General features: G+C 41.9%; 1 protein-coding gene across 2 annotated transcripts in view; it reads right to left on the bottom strand.

Annotated features, from left to right (window-relative positions):
* The window catches only part of LOC132815507 (protein APCDD1-like), a 28,999-nt gene extending 21,856 nt beyond the window's left edge, over positions 1-7,143 (bottom strand). Inside the window, exon 1 of one of the 2 annotated variants that reach the window (XM_060824484.1) lies at positions 6,905-7,143. Coding sequence is in view for 1 of the 2 variants with exons in the window: in XM_060824483.1 (XP_060680466.1) it covers positions 6,248-6,317 (70 nt within the window). In the remaining variant the exon portion in view is untranslated. Of the gene's footprint in view, positions 1-6,247; positions 6,761-6,904 lie in introns of those variants that run through there. The other variant, XM_060824483.1, reaches the window with a different exon arrangement.
* Between the last annotated feature and the right edge of the window lie 9,393 nt (positions 7,144-16,536).

Here is a 16,536-nt window from a genome sequence, read left to right on the forward strand (position 1 = left end):
CCAGAGTTATTTTTAAGGTCATGTGCAGGCTTAGCATTGTTTTTTAGATTCTGCATCTAATGATAAAATCTAGGATATCACCAATACTTTTGCAGACTTGAACTTATAAAAATTCATTCAAGGGTATTTGGGTATCACTGGGTAGATCAGCATTTACTATTTCCCCTAATTGTTCTGAAGGTGGTAGTGAGCCACTTTCTTGGAGCCATTGCAGTCTTTGAGTGTAAGAACACCCACACTGCAGGTAGGGAGGAAGTTCCAGGACGTTGAGTTAACAACAGGGATGGAACAGTGCTATATTTTCAAATCAGGATGGTGTGTGTGGCTTGGAGGGGAACTTACAGGTGGGATGTTTTCCATGCCTCTGCTGCACTTGTCTCTCTTGATGGAAGTGGTTGTGAGTTTGGAAGGTGCTGTCTAAGGAATCTTGCTGTAGTGCATCATGTAAACTGCACCCACTGTTGTCACTGTGAATCAGTGGTGTAGGGAAAGAATGTTAAAAGACATGGATGGGGTGTCAATCAATTGGGCCGCTTTGTCTTGGATGGTCTTAAGCTTCTTGAGTGTTGTTAGAGCTTGCATTCATCCAGGCATGTGGGAGATATTCCACTCCTGATCTATGTCTTGTACAGGCATTGAAGGGGTCAGAAGGACAGATACTCATCACAGAGTTTATAGTCTCTAGCTGCTGTTGTTATATATATCTCATCTCATGATATAGCTAATCTAGTTCAATTTCTGTTCAAGCTAACCCCCAGGATGTTCATAGTAGGGTTTTCAGTGATGGTAACACCATTGATTTCAAGGGCTGATTGTTAGAATCCCTCTTAGAGTCATAGAGCTGTACAGCATAGAAACAGACCCTTCAGTCCAACTTGTCCATGCCGACCAGATATCCTAAATTAATCTACTTCATTTGCCAGTATTTGGCCCACATCCTTATAAACCTTTCCTATTCATATATCTATTCAGATGTAATTGTATCAGCCTTCACTACTTCCTTTAGCAGCTTATTCCATACATCCTCTGTGTGCAAAAGTTGCCACTTAGGTCCCTTTTAAATCTTTTGTCTTTCACCTTAAATCTATGCCCTCTAGTCTGGACTCCCCCATCCCAGGGAAAAGACCTTGGTTATACATCCTATCCATTCCCCTCATGATTTTATGAACCCCTGCAAGGTCATTCCTCAGCCTCCAATGTTCCAGGTAAAATAACCCCAGCCTCTCCCTATAGCTTCAATCCTTCAACCCTGGCAACATCCTTGTAAATCTTTTCAGAATCCTTTCAAGTTTCACAACATCCTTCCTGTAGCAGGGAGACCAAAATTGAATGCAGTATTCCAAAGGTGGCCAAACTAATGTCCTGTAGCGCTGCAACATGACCTCCCAACTCTTATACTCAATGCACTGACCAACAAAGGCAAGCATATCAAACACCTTTGTTTGAGATTGTCATTGTTTTGTGCAAAGCATGCTTTTCATGCCTTACAAACCTCTCTTTCGAAATCCTTGTTTTCCTAAGTAATAGCAAGCCGACTTCCAAAGAGGAGTATAAATGTTGTTATTTTGTTTAATCAAATGAAATATCTTCCACTGATATTTAGCTCCATCTGTCTTTTTAATTCATTACCCTCTTCTTATCAATAATTCTCTGCAGTTTCTTTTAACGTTCTGCAGGGCATTTTTGTAAGTGTTATCTCCACCCTCTTTGGGCTTACAGTGAAATCACTGTTCTATGCTGTAAATAGCAACTGCCTAAAACTAAACATTGTGGGACATTATACATCAGTTCCAACTATTTAGAAACTCTCATAATTAGATATGACACTATCTCTACACTGGTAGAACTGCTTGAGGAAGTAGTCCTGAACATATTTTGGGAATTTCATTCTCTTCACTCCATTAACTCCTTTTCTTAAATGACCGGATGAGATAATTTCATTCCTTCTTCCCTCCTGTAACAATGACCTTTTGCAGGATGCAGTGCACCTTAGACTGCTGTCTTATTGAGTACATAAACCGTTTACCAATGCTACATTTGTGGAAAACCAAGGATTTGGTTCGAGGTGGAGTGAGATACTGTGGAAATTTTAGAAATGCCACTTCAGTTTAACATTGTATGGACTGTAAATTCAGAGAGGCATCAAATTTGGATGCTGGACCCCTGAGTATGTTTTAAAGTTGTCTGAGAAGTGGCAGATGGAGTTTATTTCAGATAAATGTGAGGTGTTGCATTTTGGGAAAGCAAATCTTGGCAGGACTTATACACTTAATGGTAAGGTCCTAGGGAGTGTTGCTGAACAAAGAGACCTTGGAGTGCAGGTTCTTAGCTCCTTGAAAGTGGAGTCGCAGGTAGATACGATAGTGAAGAAGGCGTTTGGTATGCTTTCCTTTATTGGTCAGAGTACTGAGTACAGGAGTTGGGAAGTCATGTTGCAGCTGTACAGGACATTGGTTAGGCCACTGTTGGAATATTGCGTGCAATTCTAGTCTCCTTCCTATCGGAAAGATGTTGTGAAACTTGAAAGGGTTCAGAAAAGATTTACAAGAATGTTGGCAGGGTTGGAGGATCTGAGCTACAGGGAGAAGCTGAATAGGCTGGGGCTGTTTTCCCTGGAGTGTCGGAGGCTGAGGGGTGACCTTACAGAGGTTTACAAAATTATGAGGGGCATGGATAGGATAAATAGACAAAGTCTTTTCTCTGGGGTCGGGGAGTCCAGAACTAAAGGGCATAGGTTTAGGGTGAGAGAGGAAAGATATAAAAGAGACCTAAGGGGCAATGTTTTCACGCAGAGGGTGGTATGTGTATGGAATGAGCTGCCCGAGGATGTGGCGGAGGCTGGTACAATTGCAACATTTAAGAGGCATTTGAATGGGTATATGAATAGGAAGGGTTTGGAGGGATATGGGCCAGGTGCTGGCAGGTGGGACTAGATTGGGTTGGGATATCTGGTTGGCATGGACGGGTTAGTCCGAACTGTCTGTTTCCATGCTGTACATCTCTATGACTGTATGACTGATTAGTGATAAGACACTGTCCCTTCTGTCCTTTTAAGTATTCAAAATATCTAACTGATAAGAGACTGTGATATGCAAATATATATTCTGGTTAGTCTTTAACTGTCTTCGAAAGAGTTTCAGTGATGTGAAACAGGCAATGCCTGGCTGACCCTAAACTGAATGTAGCAATCTCAGATTCATTAAATGCATCATTAAAGATTTTATTTTGAACCACCGAGGATATTTTCAGCCCTCTTGTGTGTTTACTTGCTCTTTGCTGGAACCATCCAGAACTAATTATACTGCCCTGCTCTCTCCTCAAAGCAAACATCAAATATCGATGTTTTTCCATACAAGATATAATGGTTTCTGTCACAACCATTCCCCATGAGAAAGCATGGATATTCAAAGAAACTATTTTATGACAACATGCCTGCCAACCTCACTCTCCTTAGCAACACTTTTAAATTAACTTGTAGGCCCTTTATTGTTGACTCCCTAGCTAGAGGATGGTAATATGCTCTGACTGAATCTGATGTGGCTCAGTCATTTCAATTTATTTGAAATAAGCACCATGCCCTCAATAACTCCACTGTCACCGAGTCATAGAGTAATAGAATTTTTACAGCATGATGAAAGGCCCTTTGGCCCATCATGTCTGAAACAGTCATCAAACATCTATCTAGTCTAATCCTGTTTTCCGGCACTGTATGCTATAGTGTTTTAAGTGTTCATCTAAATAACCCTTAAAGTTCAAAGGCTCTTTTCTCTACCATCCTTTTAAACAGTGAGTTCCAGATACCCACAACCCTCTGGGTACATAAATATTTTCCCTCTTGAAATTTTCTGCTTCCTTCCTTAAAAGTGCTCTCCTGGTTCTTCACTCCTTTACTAAAGAGGAAAGTTTCTGCTTATCTACTCTATTAGTGCCCCTCATAATGATGTACACCTCAATCAGCCAACACTTCCCCTCACACCCTCTTCCACCAACCCTCCACCCTCCCACATCCACCCGAAGGAAAATGACCCCAGTTTTTCCTGATAACATCTTGCTGAATCTCCTCTGCAACTTGGCCCTTAGAAGAATTTTGTTTTTTTTAAAATAAATACTAGTTTGTGGTTATCTGCTATATCTCAATGTCTCTGGCTCAGAAAACACTTATGTCAAGCACTTGAAGGAATGATTCTTCATTTTTCTGTGGGAATGTAGATAAATGCAGATTGCGGGAGAAGCATGTCAAGGCTGGGAAGACACTGTCAGAGTTACTGGGTGTGACTGGAAATGGAGAATGGAACTGGAAGAGGATAGAGGACTGAGGACAAAGATGCTAGCACAGAGAACAGAGATTGACAGAGAGCCAGCCAGCACAGGAAGACATGGAATCGAGGGGGGAATAGCACTCATCATGCTCAGTCCTCCTGGAAGCTAATAGAGCCTCCTCCATTTATTTGGCCACTTAAGGGACGCCGATCAAGCTCCTGAAGTGCAGTTACACAGAGCAGCTCCCGGTTTATGTTCATTATCCTGGTCTTGCCATCGGCAAAGTTGGAATGAAAGGGGGCGAGTAGATTCGCATCCTCTATATTTTAAAAGGCAGCCTTTGGCACAGAGCCGGCATCCTGACACAGTCTCTGAACAAACTGATTCAGCGGAAGCCTAACTACTAACCCTAATACAAATCCAGGCAGGAAGAACTGTTCCTGCGTTTTGTTTTGTTCTTTCTCAGCATGGACTGACATGTTCACCACAAGGTAACCCTCTGCAGGCTGAAGTTTGCGAACAGAAAGCTGAGCATTTCACAGTCTAACGGAGTCCCAGGGAAGTCCCCTGACATTGTTACAGACCGGGAAGGGGCTGGTGATAATAATTACCCAGCGATTTACTCTGACCGAGATGGTTGAAGAGCTCTGAGAGAACATCTTCAGTTGGGGCAGATTTTCTGCTGTGGGTCGGCCCTGATTTAATTACTGGATTCAGCCGAAGAAGAAAGATCGCTCGATAATTTCAAACAGATGGAGATTTTTTTAAAAAAAGTCCCGATCCGTCAGCGGTTCGCAGACTGATTCCATTCTGGGTGAATTCTCTCCCTCTGAGGAGAACAGGACTGCCTTCGCTGATCTGAATGTTGCTCAGCTGTTTCTCCACCAGCACCTTCTGACAACTTACCCATCACCTCCAGTTCGACAACTCCGCCAGTTTGTGCTACTTCACAGAACCTGTCTTGTTACACACATACAGGGCCATACTACCACAGAGAATACGAAACTGTCCAAACAGCTCAATAAATTCATTCCATAACCCGATATAAAAAATAGCTACTTTGGATAATAACGTTCCATCTGCTTTTAAGAATTCTCACATATATGGCCAGCTTATCTATTCCCTCTCTAACTGTTTCGGAGCTCACACCCCAAGCCCTGTAAGGCTGATTCAGTGGCTCTGAGCAGTCACAAATCCTCCACCTCCCCCAGGGGAGAGTTTTCATCCACCCACCCTCTCCCGGGAGAGATGGCGGCTCCCGGGGAGACAGCGCTCAGATAGCGCGCCTTTACATTCACCCCCCACACAAACAACTGACAGGTGACAGGTCCCTGTGTGTGTGTGTGTGTCTGAGACAGAGACACAGACAGAGCTCCAGCCCAAACACTCCGCTACATCCACTCAAACATCACTTTTTAATGAAACGCAGCGTGTTTCCATGCTGAATGTCTCTAGGTACCGTCGCAACTCCCACGGACATGCATGGCCACAGGACATACACACACACACACATGACTACAGGACATACACTTACACACATGACTACAGAACATACACACACACGACTACAGGATACGTACAGCTACAGGACAAACACGTGCACATATACACAGGACATACACATGCACATAGGACACACGTACACAGGACATGCAAATACATGTACACAGGATATACATTCATGTACACAGGGCATATGCATGTATGTACACAGGGCATACACACGTACGCATGTACACATGACATACAGACATGTACACAGGACATACAGACATGTACACAGGACATACAAACATATGTACAACAGGACTCGCATACACATGGCCAGATGACACACGCGGACACGGAAACATTCAAAGCCACATGCCAAACATGAACAAAAGACATAAACATACATGAACACGGGGCAATACGAACATACGTAGATAAGCAAACACACGGGCACACAGTGACACTGAGAAGTGCAGCCTGGAGCCAGGGGCCTTACCCATGATGATGAGTGTGAGTAGCAGGGACCGGGACATCGCTCCCAGCCGCTGTTTCCACATTCCGTCCATATCCTCCCGGAGCCCCCTCCCCGATCCGCCTTCACTCTCGGGATCACTTCCAAGCGGCCACTCCGAGCAGTCCTTCAGACCCTTGTGTGTATGTGTGTGGGAGGGGGATCAGAGACACAGATATGTCCCTTTCTATTCCTCACTCACAGCCCGGACACACTCTGCCTGTCGGTAAAGCAGCCGCTGAATTCCAACAGCTAATCTGTGCACAAGTGTTTCTTTTAGGTTTTGTTCCCCCCTTTGATTTTCCAAGAACACAAACAGAAGCTGAGGCACAGAGTGGAAATGCCTCCGATCGGGAGGAGCGCACCCACAGGATCGGCGCCCGGACCTTTCAGTGTTCTGCTACACAGTGAGTGAGAGAGAGAGTGAGTCTGTCTCTGTGTGTGTGTGTGTGTGGAGAGGCCTCTCCGTTCCCAAGCCCATCAACACTGACTGTGGGTCAGGAGGTGGAGACTCTGCCTCTGAGGCGCTACATCAAAGGGATGAGTTTATGACGATCGTTTCTTGTGGTAGACACTCGCAAACAGACACACACACACACACACACAGTGAAGGGCTTGTTGTTTTTCCACCAGGTCACTTACCACCTCTTTCCTACACAGCTCCGATTCCTGACTCGGAAATTAAATCCCAATTCTCCTTTCGAATCACCCTTTCTAATCTCTGATCGATTTGGGTAAGTTCTCAAAGCGCTTTCTCCAGCATGGTTAGAACAGGCGCCAGGTTCGAAGTCACTTTCTTGGTAAATCACTGAATGGGGATAGTACAGGCCATTCGGCTCTCTGCTAACCTCATTTTCTTCTTTCAGGAACCTTGCTATTTTACTTTTGATACATTACAGTCATTACCCTAACACATCCCATGTCAAAAAAAATCATGTTATATGTCACAAGGTTCCAGCGTAAATTCAGTTCAATCCATTCTGCAAACTCCCATGATAATTCCTGTCACCAATATAGATATCAAAGACTAGAGGGCAGCAGTGAGTTAGGATAAGAGACAAGGAGCCAATTCCAATCCAGATCCAAGACACGTTCCTGCTACTCGCATGTTGGTGCACACCCATAACTGTATTCACTATTGTGGAAGTGACAATGCACTACTGTGTAACATGTCCTCATCTGACTCCACAAAACTGGTAAATGAGATTTCTAGGCAGCAGTCTAACATTGCTTTAATTTATAAGCCATCCAAGTGAAGGTAAATCTTGAGTTTTAAAATAGCATTGAAATGGACCTGGTCCATTGTAAAGTTCATTTCCTGGTGCACACAAATAACCTCACAAGCCCACTGGATAAAGAACTCAATGTTCAGAATCCTGTATACAGCAGTTTTTCAATTTGTAAATATTTTCCTAGTTAACCTACTCAGAGATATTACCACACACCTCTGGAGCAGAGGATGGGGTTTAAACCTGGGCCTCCTGACTCTGATCTTGGAAGTCTGCCACTGTACCACAAGAGCCCTTACCTTTTAGACATGTACACTATCCACGGAGGAGGGATTCACTGCCCTGTATTTCATGCCATTATGTCACATCAAACATGTTTATTACTGGAGCCAATAGGATGAAAGATAGCAAAAGCTTATGTTCATTCATCTCACTGACAACATAAGCTAACACTACTGACTGGGTTTGACTGAGAGTTGTTCACTCAAATTGTCGTGAGGTCTCTCACAGGTGGTTTCTCAAGCCCTGCAGTGTTTTTACCTGTCAGCATTAACTATTGCAGTCAATCTTCATGAAAAAGACATCTGACAGGACCACTGTTGGGAACTCAGCTGAGTCAGCCTGACCCACTATCGAATGAGCCTGTGCACCCATTCACAGTACAGCATCAAATATGCTCCCTTCCTCTCACAAGTTTAGTTTTACATCATGCTAAAGCTATGACAATGCAAGAAGTGGTAACATTTTGTGAGCATTGTGAATGCATACAACAATCACATTTTAATACTATCAGATTATCTCTCTGAATGAGATGCTAAGAGAAAAAGATTAACAACTTGCATTTTGCATATAGCATTTTGCACAACTACTGGTAGCCTCAGCCAGTAAAATGTTTCTGGGATGTAGTCATTGTTGCAATGTAAGAAATATTGGTAGCAGCCAATATATGAATGGCAACACCCCACAAACAATATTGAGATGACAACCACTTAATTTGTTTTGTGATGTTGACTGAACGATTAATATCAGCCAGGCCATTAGGGATAACTGCCTTACTCTTCGTTATAATAGTGCCATGAAAGTTTTTACCTCCACCTGAGGGAGGCCTGGCGTTGGGTCTGTAGTACTGCATTGGAGAGTAAGCTCTGAGTTCTGTGCTCAGCCCCTGGTCCAATGGGGTTTGGACCCAGAACTTTGTCATTCAGAACAAAAGTCAATCAACCTGCTCAGACACATTGTGACACATCTGGGGCAAGTCAGACTTGAATATCCCTCTTGACCCAGAGTGGTTGCTACCATTGTGCCACAAGAGCCCTATTGTATCTTGTATTCTGGATGATATTTATCAATATCATTTCAACAGATGACCTGCTGATTATCTCTGCTGTATTATGACCATGTTCTCCCCATTACAAGTGACTACACTCCAAAATCACTTCATTGACTAAAAAGTACTTTTAAGATATTCTGAGGTCATAAACAGTTCTATGTCATTGATTTTGTTTTGTTTCTTTAACTGTTTTTTTTATATAGACATGGACCTGCGTCTGCACATAATTTAGTCTCCCTCCAAGGGTGGACTGGTAGAAATCTCAGGGAAGATGGAAACAAAACCATTTCTGTAATACCCACATCAGCAGCATTAACCTGACTCAACATTACTCAAAGACAATTTTAGGTATACCTGATTATCTCTAGCTAACTATCTTCTGCTCTTGCCATTGCTTTCTTCAAAAAAACACCTGCCTCTGTTCTTCATCACTATTCTTAGTACATAGGATCACAGGATGTTGTTTTTCTTTGAAAATCTCCAACAGTCATACTAGGGATTATCTCACAAAAGAGTTTAAACTCTCCCTGTTGATAACTTTACCAAAAATAAAACTAAAATATTGTATTGACTGGAAGACTCTAACTCCATATCGAGGGACAGAAGAGTGCTTAATTTATTAAATTAGATTACTTACAGTGTGGAAACAGGCCCTTCGGCCCAACAAGTCCACACCGACCTACAACCCACCCAGACACATTCACCCCTTAACCTAACACTAAGGGCAATTTAGCATGGGCAATTTACCTACCCTGCACATTTGTGGATTGTATGAGGAAACCAGAGCACCCACAGGGAGAATGTGCAAACTCCACACAGAGTCGCCTGAGGTGGAAATTGAACCCAGGTCTCTGGCGCTGTGAGCTAGCAATGCTAACCACTGTGCCACCATGCAACAATTCTGCCAATTCTTTAATTGGAATGGTGATGTTTGAAAGCATTTCACATCAGTTTAATAAATTGACCATTTTGACTGTCTTCATTTTCAATTTGCTCATACCTTAAGTGTTGGGATGGTTTCATTTCAGATGAAAGATCAGTTGCAATTGCAAAATGAAGTAAATAAGAGAAAGGAATGCTGCAAAAAGCAGAGATAGCCAAATTATGTTTGAAGGAGCATGCTAGATTTATATTTTGTGCATTTTGATTTTATTTCAAGTTTCTGCAATACACAGTTGTTTTTACCTGAAAATTTGGTCATTCTAACGGAGCTAAGATATTTCTGTAGATCATTTTAGTTCTCATTTTATAAAGAAATGTCTGTCCGTGGTATGGAATATAAAAGCAACAATTACAATAAATATTAGCAGAGGGTATTAACCTCATTTTCCTTGAATGTTCTCATTAAGAATGGCGATCAGGTGACATTTTAACGTTTTTAAACCATTTTTCAGTTTTTGAGCATTATCATAAAATTATTTAGCTCAGTTAAAAATAATTGTACTGGTTATTACATACAATTTATACATGCATTATCTTAATATGTTTTTTGCAATGACATAGGAAAATGCCACAAGGATAAATAACCAAACTCTTCTGTGTTACCTTGGTAGTTATGTAGTTTGGAATTTTGTATTGTGCCTATTCTGTCACTTGGATGTCTTTGCACCTTTCTCAATACAAATCACTGTGTTGAAAAAACATATCAACAGATTGAGAAACAAAATTAGAACTAATTCCTAAAATATTTCTTTCATTAAAATGCCAATCAGCGGGTTTGAATGTTTCATTCCATGATTTAGATAGGAAAACAACATCAGTGCCAAAAGATACCCTGATAGTTCATTCAGACCCCTGTAGTTCCATATTTGGAATAACATTGAATTAGAAGACTTGGGCATACTAGATTTACAACCACTGGGAGATAAAAATAGTCTGACCTTGTCATTATTCCACCATCAATTAAATTTTCTAGAATGTCCAGAGATGTATAGGTTAGGAGGATTAGCCATGGGAATTGCAGGGTTATAGGTTGGGGAGGTGGGAGTGGATGGGATGCTCTTCAGTGGGTTGGTGTGCACTTGATGGGCTGAATGGTCTGCTTCCATACTGTAGGGATTCCATGATTCTATGATTTCCATTATTTCCAGGCATGTCAAACATGGCTCAAACAGGTGATAGATACATGGAGTGTAGGAAAGAAAACGGAGCAGATATGGTCTGTTGTTTAAGAGGGTGAGGGTTATAATTTCTATGGCTGTGTGATCAAACTGGTTTAATCCCTGCACACCATGGAGTGTAAAGGAAGGTGCATGGTGTATGATGTAAATAAATTCAAAGTGATGAAAAGCAGCTATAAATACATTCAAATTACACTGTTGTCATTTTTGAGAAAGCTGGTGGAACCGATTGTGGATAATTCACAGCATATTAAATCTTTCTTGTTTCATATGTTTTCTAAAATTACACTTAATACATGGCTTTGTCAATGGGTAATCTATCAGCATTTCCCAACTATGGGTTGCACAATATAGAATCCCTACAGTATGGAAGCAGGCCATTTAGCCCACATAGGTTAATATGCTTCCATAACCATACTACTTGTGTTTTTTTCTGAAAAAAACATACATTTGGAACACTACAATAATCAAGGGATAGGGCCAAAAAATGATATTGAGGCAGACAGGATCATAGTCAATATTGCAACAGACTGTAGAGATCTTATAGGTTAAAAACTAGGACCGCAGAAGCTGGAAACCAGAGTCTAGCTTAGAGTGGTGCTGGAAAAGCACAGCAGGTCAGGCAGCATCTAAGGCGTAGGAAAATCGACATTTTGGGAAAAAGCACTTCATCAGGAATAGAGGCGGGGTGCCCGCAGAGTGGAGAGATAAAAGAGAGGGGTTGGGGGTGGGGAGAAAGTAGCATAGAGTTCAATAGGTGAATGGGGATGGGGATGGAGGTGATAGGTCAGAGAGGAGGCTGTAGAGATCTTATAGCCTATTCCAGCTCCTACTTCTCATATTCTTATAATGTAAAAACAACATGCTATAATCCTATAAAGTTGATCGAACTATTGTTTTCATCTGTCGAGAGTGTGGCGCTGGAAAAGCACAGCAAGTCAAGCAGCGTCTGAGGAGCAGGAGAATCGACATTTCAGGCAAAAGCCCTGATGAAAGGCTTTTGCTCGAAACATCAACTCTCCTGCTCCTCGGATGCTGCCTGATCTGCTGTGCTTTTCCAGCGCCACACTCTCGACTCTAATCTCCAGCATCTGCAGTCCTTACTTTCACCTAATATTTCAACTTACAGTCTAATAAATTACTTCATATCCTTTTCCATAGCAGGTGGCTTGGTGGCCCAACGGTTAACTGCTACCTCACGGTACCAGGGCACCTAGTTCAATTCCAGCCTCAGGTGACTGTGGAGTTTGCATATTCTCCCTGTTTTTACCAGGTGCTTTGGTTTTCTCCCACAGTCCAAAGACGTTTAAGTGGATTGGCAACGTTAAATTGTCCACACCATGCAGGCTAGGTGGGTTAGCCATGGGAAAATGCAGGCATAGCCGGAATGGCCTGCTTCCAAACTGTAGAGATTCAAGGTATAAGTGTTGTAAATAATATACATTTGTTGAAAAGCAGAATTGTCCATATTTTTCTTTCATTTCACTGCTTTTTTTTTCTCTTTCTTGCCTATCTCTGATGAGAATGTTGTGTTTTTGTTTGGTTGGGAGTTCATCACTGCCAGTTCTTCTCAATTGCTGGCTTCCACTTACTCCCAAAGCCATCACTGGCTTTCTTCTACCTGTGAAACATGACAGATATCCAGGATTTCATTTCATTTCAGGTGGTGTGTCTTCATCACCTTTGCCGATAACTGAAGAGATCAATCCTTAAGAGAGTATGTGATCGTCCTCCATGTTGTGGTGTGTCCACACCTATGCTGCCACCTCTGCTTGCGTGCTACATTTGTGATTTTTTTTCCCCTGCTAGAATATGTGCTGCAGCCAGCAAAGTTGGAAACTGTTGAGCCTCGTTTATTGATGGCTGTAAGTTGTTCAAGTGTCATAGTGGACAGGCAGGAGGCTGGGAGAACACAGCAAGCTAGGCAGCATCAAGAGGTGGAGAAGTCAAGTTTCGGGTGTAATCCTTCTTCAGGAACAAGTTTCGCAGCCACACAACAACCTGCTGAGAACAGAATTTATGTCCCATCAGCTTGGCTCCAAAGCTCAGTGTGATGCTATCCCACCGGTGTTTTGTGAGTAGGTCAAAGGCAATGGCTGCTTTCCCTTTGCATATATCGAAGTTTTATATCAAGGGGTTTATTGTCTGTGGAGATTAATTTGAGATGGCAGAATTTGCTCATCACTTCTAGTGGGCTGTTGTTCCTGGGATCAGGACCAGGTTCCTAATAACTATGGTGTCCTTGATGCTTATATAGACAGGAGAGCAAGTTACAAGTGTGGGAGAGACAGCCCATGAGACTTTATGGCTGAGTTTCCACGTGAAGAGGCTAATTCAGCATCATCAATAGTAGAGTTCTCGGATCAGGACATAATGTGTTTTTGCCTTCCCTTTCACCTGACATATTGTAGACCCTGCCATTGGAGCTGGTGTGCAAGCAAACTCCACCCACATCTGCAGCACAGGCAAAAAAACAGGAGACTGGCAGAGTGGGATGAGGACACAGCCCTGTATAACTCTCATTATCACTCTGAAACTGTTGGAAGCAAAGATCAGAGGTCACACAGCACCAGTTTATTGTCCAACAGGTTTATTTGAAATCATAAGCTTTTGGAATGCTGCTCCTTCACCAGGTGAAGAGAAACACACAGACACAAGATTTATAGGCAGAGAGAGATCAAAAGATCGTACAAATGGTGTGAGTGGAATGTTGACAGGCTGAATAATAAGTTTCTGCAGGATCAAAGGTATCAGACGGTGTGAGTAAGGTATCAACAGCTGAATTAGAAGTGAAGAGATGATCTATGATCTGAATAATTGAGGCAGAGAGATAATTACAAAAAAATTAAAAATAAGCTGGTGCTGGAGACAAACCAAATGGCTGGAGTAACATGATAGGTATAACAGTTGCATGCTGAGGGTCTAACCTAAGTATCAAGTAACTCAAAACTGTCCAAACTAATTGAGGTAGAAAGATCAGAACAAGTTATCAAGGTGATGGTGTTATCATTTGCCCTCCAGGGAACAGCCAGGGAACAGTTCAGCGGTCATGGACACTCAGCCTCCGGTCTTTGGCTCAGCGTCCTCCAAGGTGGACTTGAAGATACACAATAAAGCAGAACTGCTGAGCAGAAACTGATAGCCAAGTTCTGGACCCATGAAGATGGCCTCAACCATGATCTTGCACTCATGCTGTGATACACCACACTGTTCTGTATCTGTAAAATCTTCCTTACTCTCCTGTTTTGATGCCATCACATTGATAACTTGTTATGATCTTTCTACCTCAATTAGTTTGTACAGTTTTGTTACTTTGGTTAGACCCTCAGCATGTGACTCTTATACCTAACATGTTATTCCAGCCACTTAGTTTGTCTCCAGCACTATCTTATTTTTAATTTTTTGTAATTATCTTTTTGCCTGAATTAATTAGATCATTGATCATCCCTTCACTTGTTATTCAGCTGTTGATACTTTACTCACACCATCTGACACTCTTGATCATCTGCAGAGACATATTATTCAGCTTGGCAACACTCCACTCACACCATTTGTACAATCTTTTGGTCTCTCTGTCAATACATTCTGTGCCTGTGTACTTCACTTCAGCTGACAATGGAGCAGCGCTCTGAAAGCTTATGATTTCAAATGATGTTGAGTGCTTTCTGACCTTGTCCACCCCAGTCCAACACCGGCACCTCCACGTGTTGGAAGTAAAGCCACTAAACTACTCAGCTCTGATGGTGGAAGCAGATGAAACTGAAGAGCTTTGGTGGATGGCATTGAGATCCTTACTGAGATCCACCAAAGTAAAGCAAAAGGGATGCTGCTTTCCTACATTTCTCTTGTAGTCGTCATAGGAAAAGATCATGTCCCTGGTAGATATGAATGGCATAGAAATTGTGCTGTGTTTCTGGCTGCACTTGATCTGTGAGGAGTCTTTAAAGTAGCACTGTAGCTAGGGCCTTTCCCTTGACACTAAGGAGTGAAGTGTCCCTGTCATTGCCTTTGTTTGAGTGCCATGTGGCAATTTCTGCACTGTCCATCTCCTGTGGAAAGAACCTACTTTCCATCAGAGGAGAAGGTTCTAAAGTTCTGGCAATTAATGCTTGAGCAATTTGGCTGGGTGTTCATCCTTGCTGAGCGCCTTTCTGTTTACAAAGCAGTCAATGGCCAAAACAGCAAATTGAAATTCACTGTCTTCATATACAAATCTCTCTAAGACCTCACTCACTTTTGTTTATTTCTGGTTAAACAATGCGGATTGTATGGCTGCATGATAGAAGCCTTTAATATTATGAACAGATGGAACAGGGTAAATAAACCAGACTGATTGCTGTAGCTGGGAGAGTTGTGGAGGGAGCCCAATTTTGAAGGGCAATTGAAATAAAATTAAATGCAAAAGATTTTTAACTAAGAGTGAGAGAAACTCCTTTACATATAATAGTGAAGCTGTAGCACTCAGATACTGAGTTGGTGATTGAAGTAGAATCAGTGGAAATAATCAAGATTAGATTGGATAAATGATAGATGGAAAAGATGATGAAGTGATATGGGCAAACATGATTGTGGCAGACTATGAAATGCCTAGTTCCTTTATGGTGAAACTCATCTTCTAGGCTTTTTCAACCTTATACCCAACGTTTCTAATTTTAAAAACCTTCTTACAAACATTTGGTTTGATTTATTATTGTCATGTACCAAAATACAGTGAAAAGTATTGTTTTGCATGCTATTTATGATCATGACTTTTATTATCCCTTGTAGTTCTACCATGTTTGTCTACTCTCCACTATATGAAGTGCTTTGGGATCATTTTTAATTAGGGTGCTATAAGAATGCAAGTTATTTTTGATGTTTTAGTGATAGTTCTGGATTGGCTCCAGCTGCCTAAGTCCTTGGTGGAGAGTTCCCTTCCTATACATTTTACCTCTGTCTCTACTCCTTCAGGTTGCACTATAAAATTTGCATATTTTGGAAAACTAGCATCTCTATATGTGGCCTGGTGCTACATTTTGTCCGATAATGTTCCTGTGAAGTGCCTCCGGATGTTTTTACAACAATGAAAGGTGCTACATAAAGAGAAACTGATGTTGCTAATGCAGGCCAGATTCCCAAAGGATTTAGTCCTATAAACAAATGCTTTCTAAAAAAAAGCTCATTCACAGGATTTGGGTGTTGGTGGTGAGACTAGCAGTTATTGCCTTCAGAAGGTGATGGTGAGCTGCTTTAACAATGGAGAGGATTGCTTGGTGTTTTCAAAGGAAGTTAAAAGTCTACCAAGTTGTGGGTCTGGAGCTACATGTGGGTCAGAGTGGGTAAGGACAGCAAATTTCCTTTCCTAATCAATGTCAGTGAACCAAGGAGGGGTTTTTACAAAAATTACAAACTGGTTGTTTTGTGATCACCATTACTGATACTGGGGCTATTTTTAAAAAAAAGTTCCAGACTTATTTAATTAATTGAATTTAAATTCCTCTCACTGCCATGGGCAGATTTGAACTCACATTGATCCATTAATCCAGGTTCCTGGGTTAGTACTTTAGTAATATAACCCCTCTATTACCATGCCGCTGCCTAATCTTGTATTGTGCT

Source organism: Hemiscyllium ocellatum, chromosome 4, assembly GCF_020745735.1.
Source record: "Hemiscyllium ocellatum isolate sHemOce1 chromosome 4, sHemOce1.pat.X.cur, whole genome shotgun sequence".
NCBI classification, from domain to species: Eukaryota; Metazoa; Chordata; class Chondrichthyes; order Orectolobiformes; family Hemiscylliidae; genus Hemiscyllium; species Hemiscyllium ocellatum.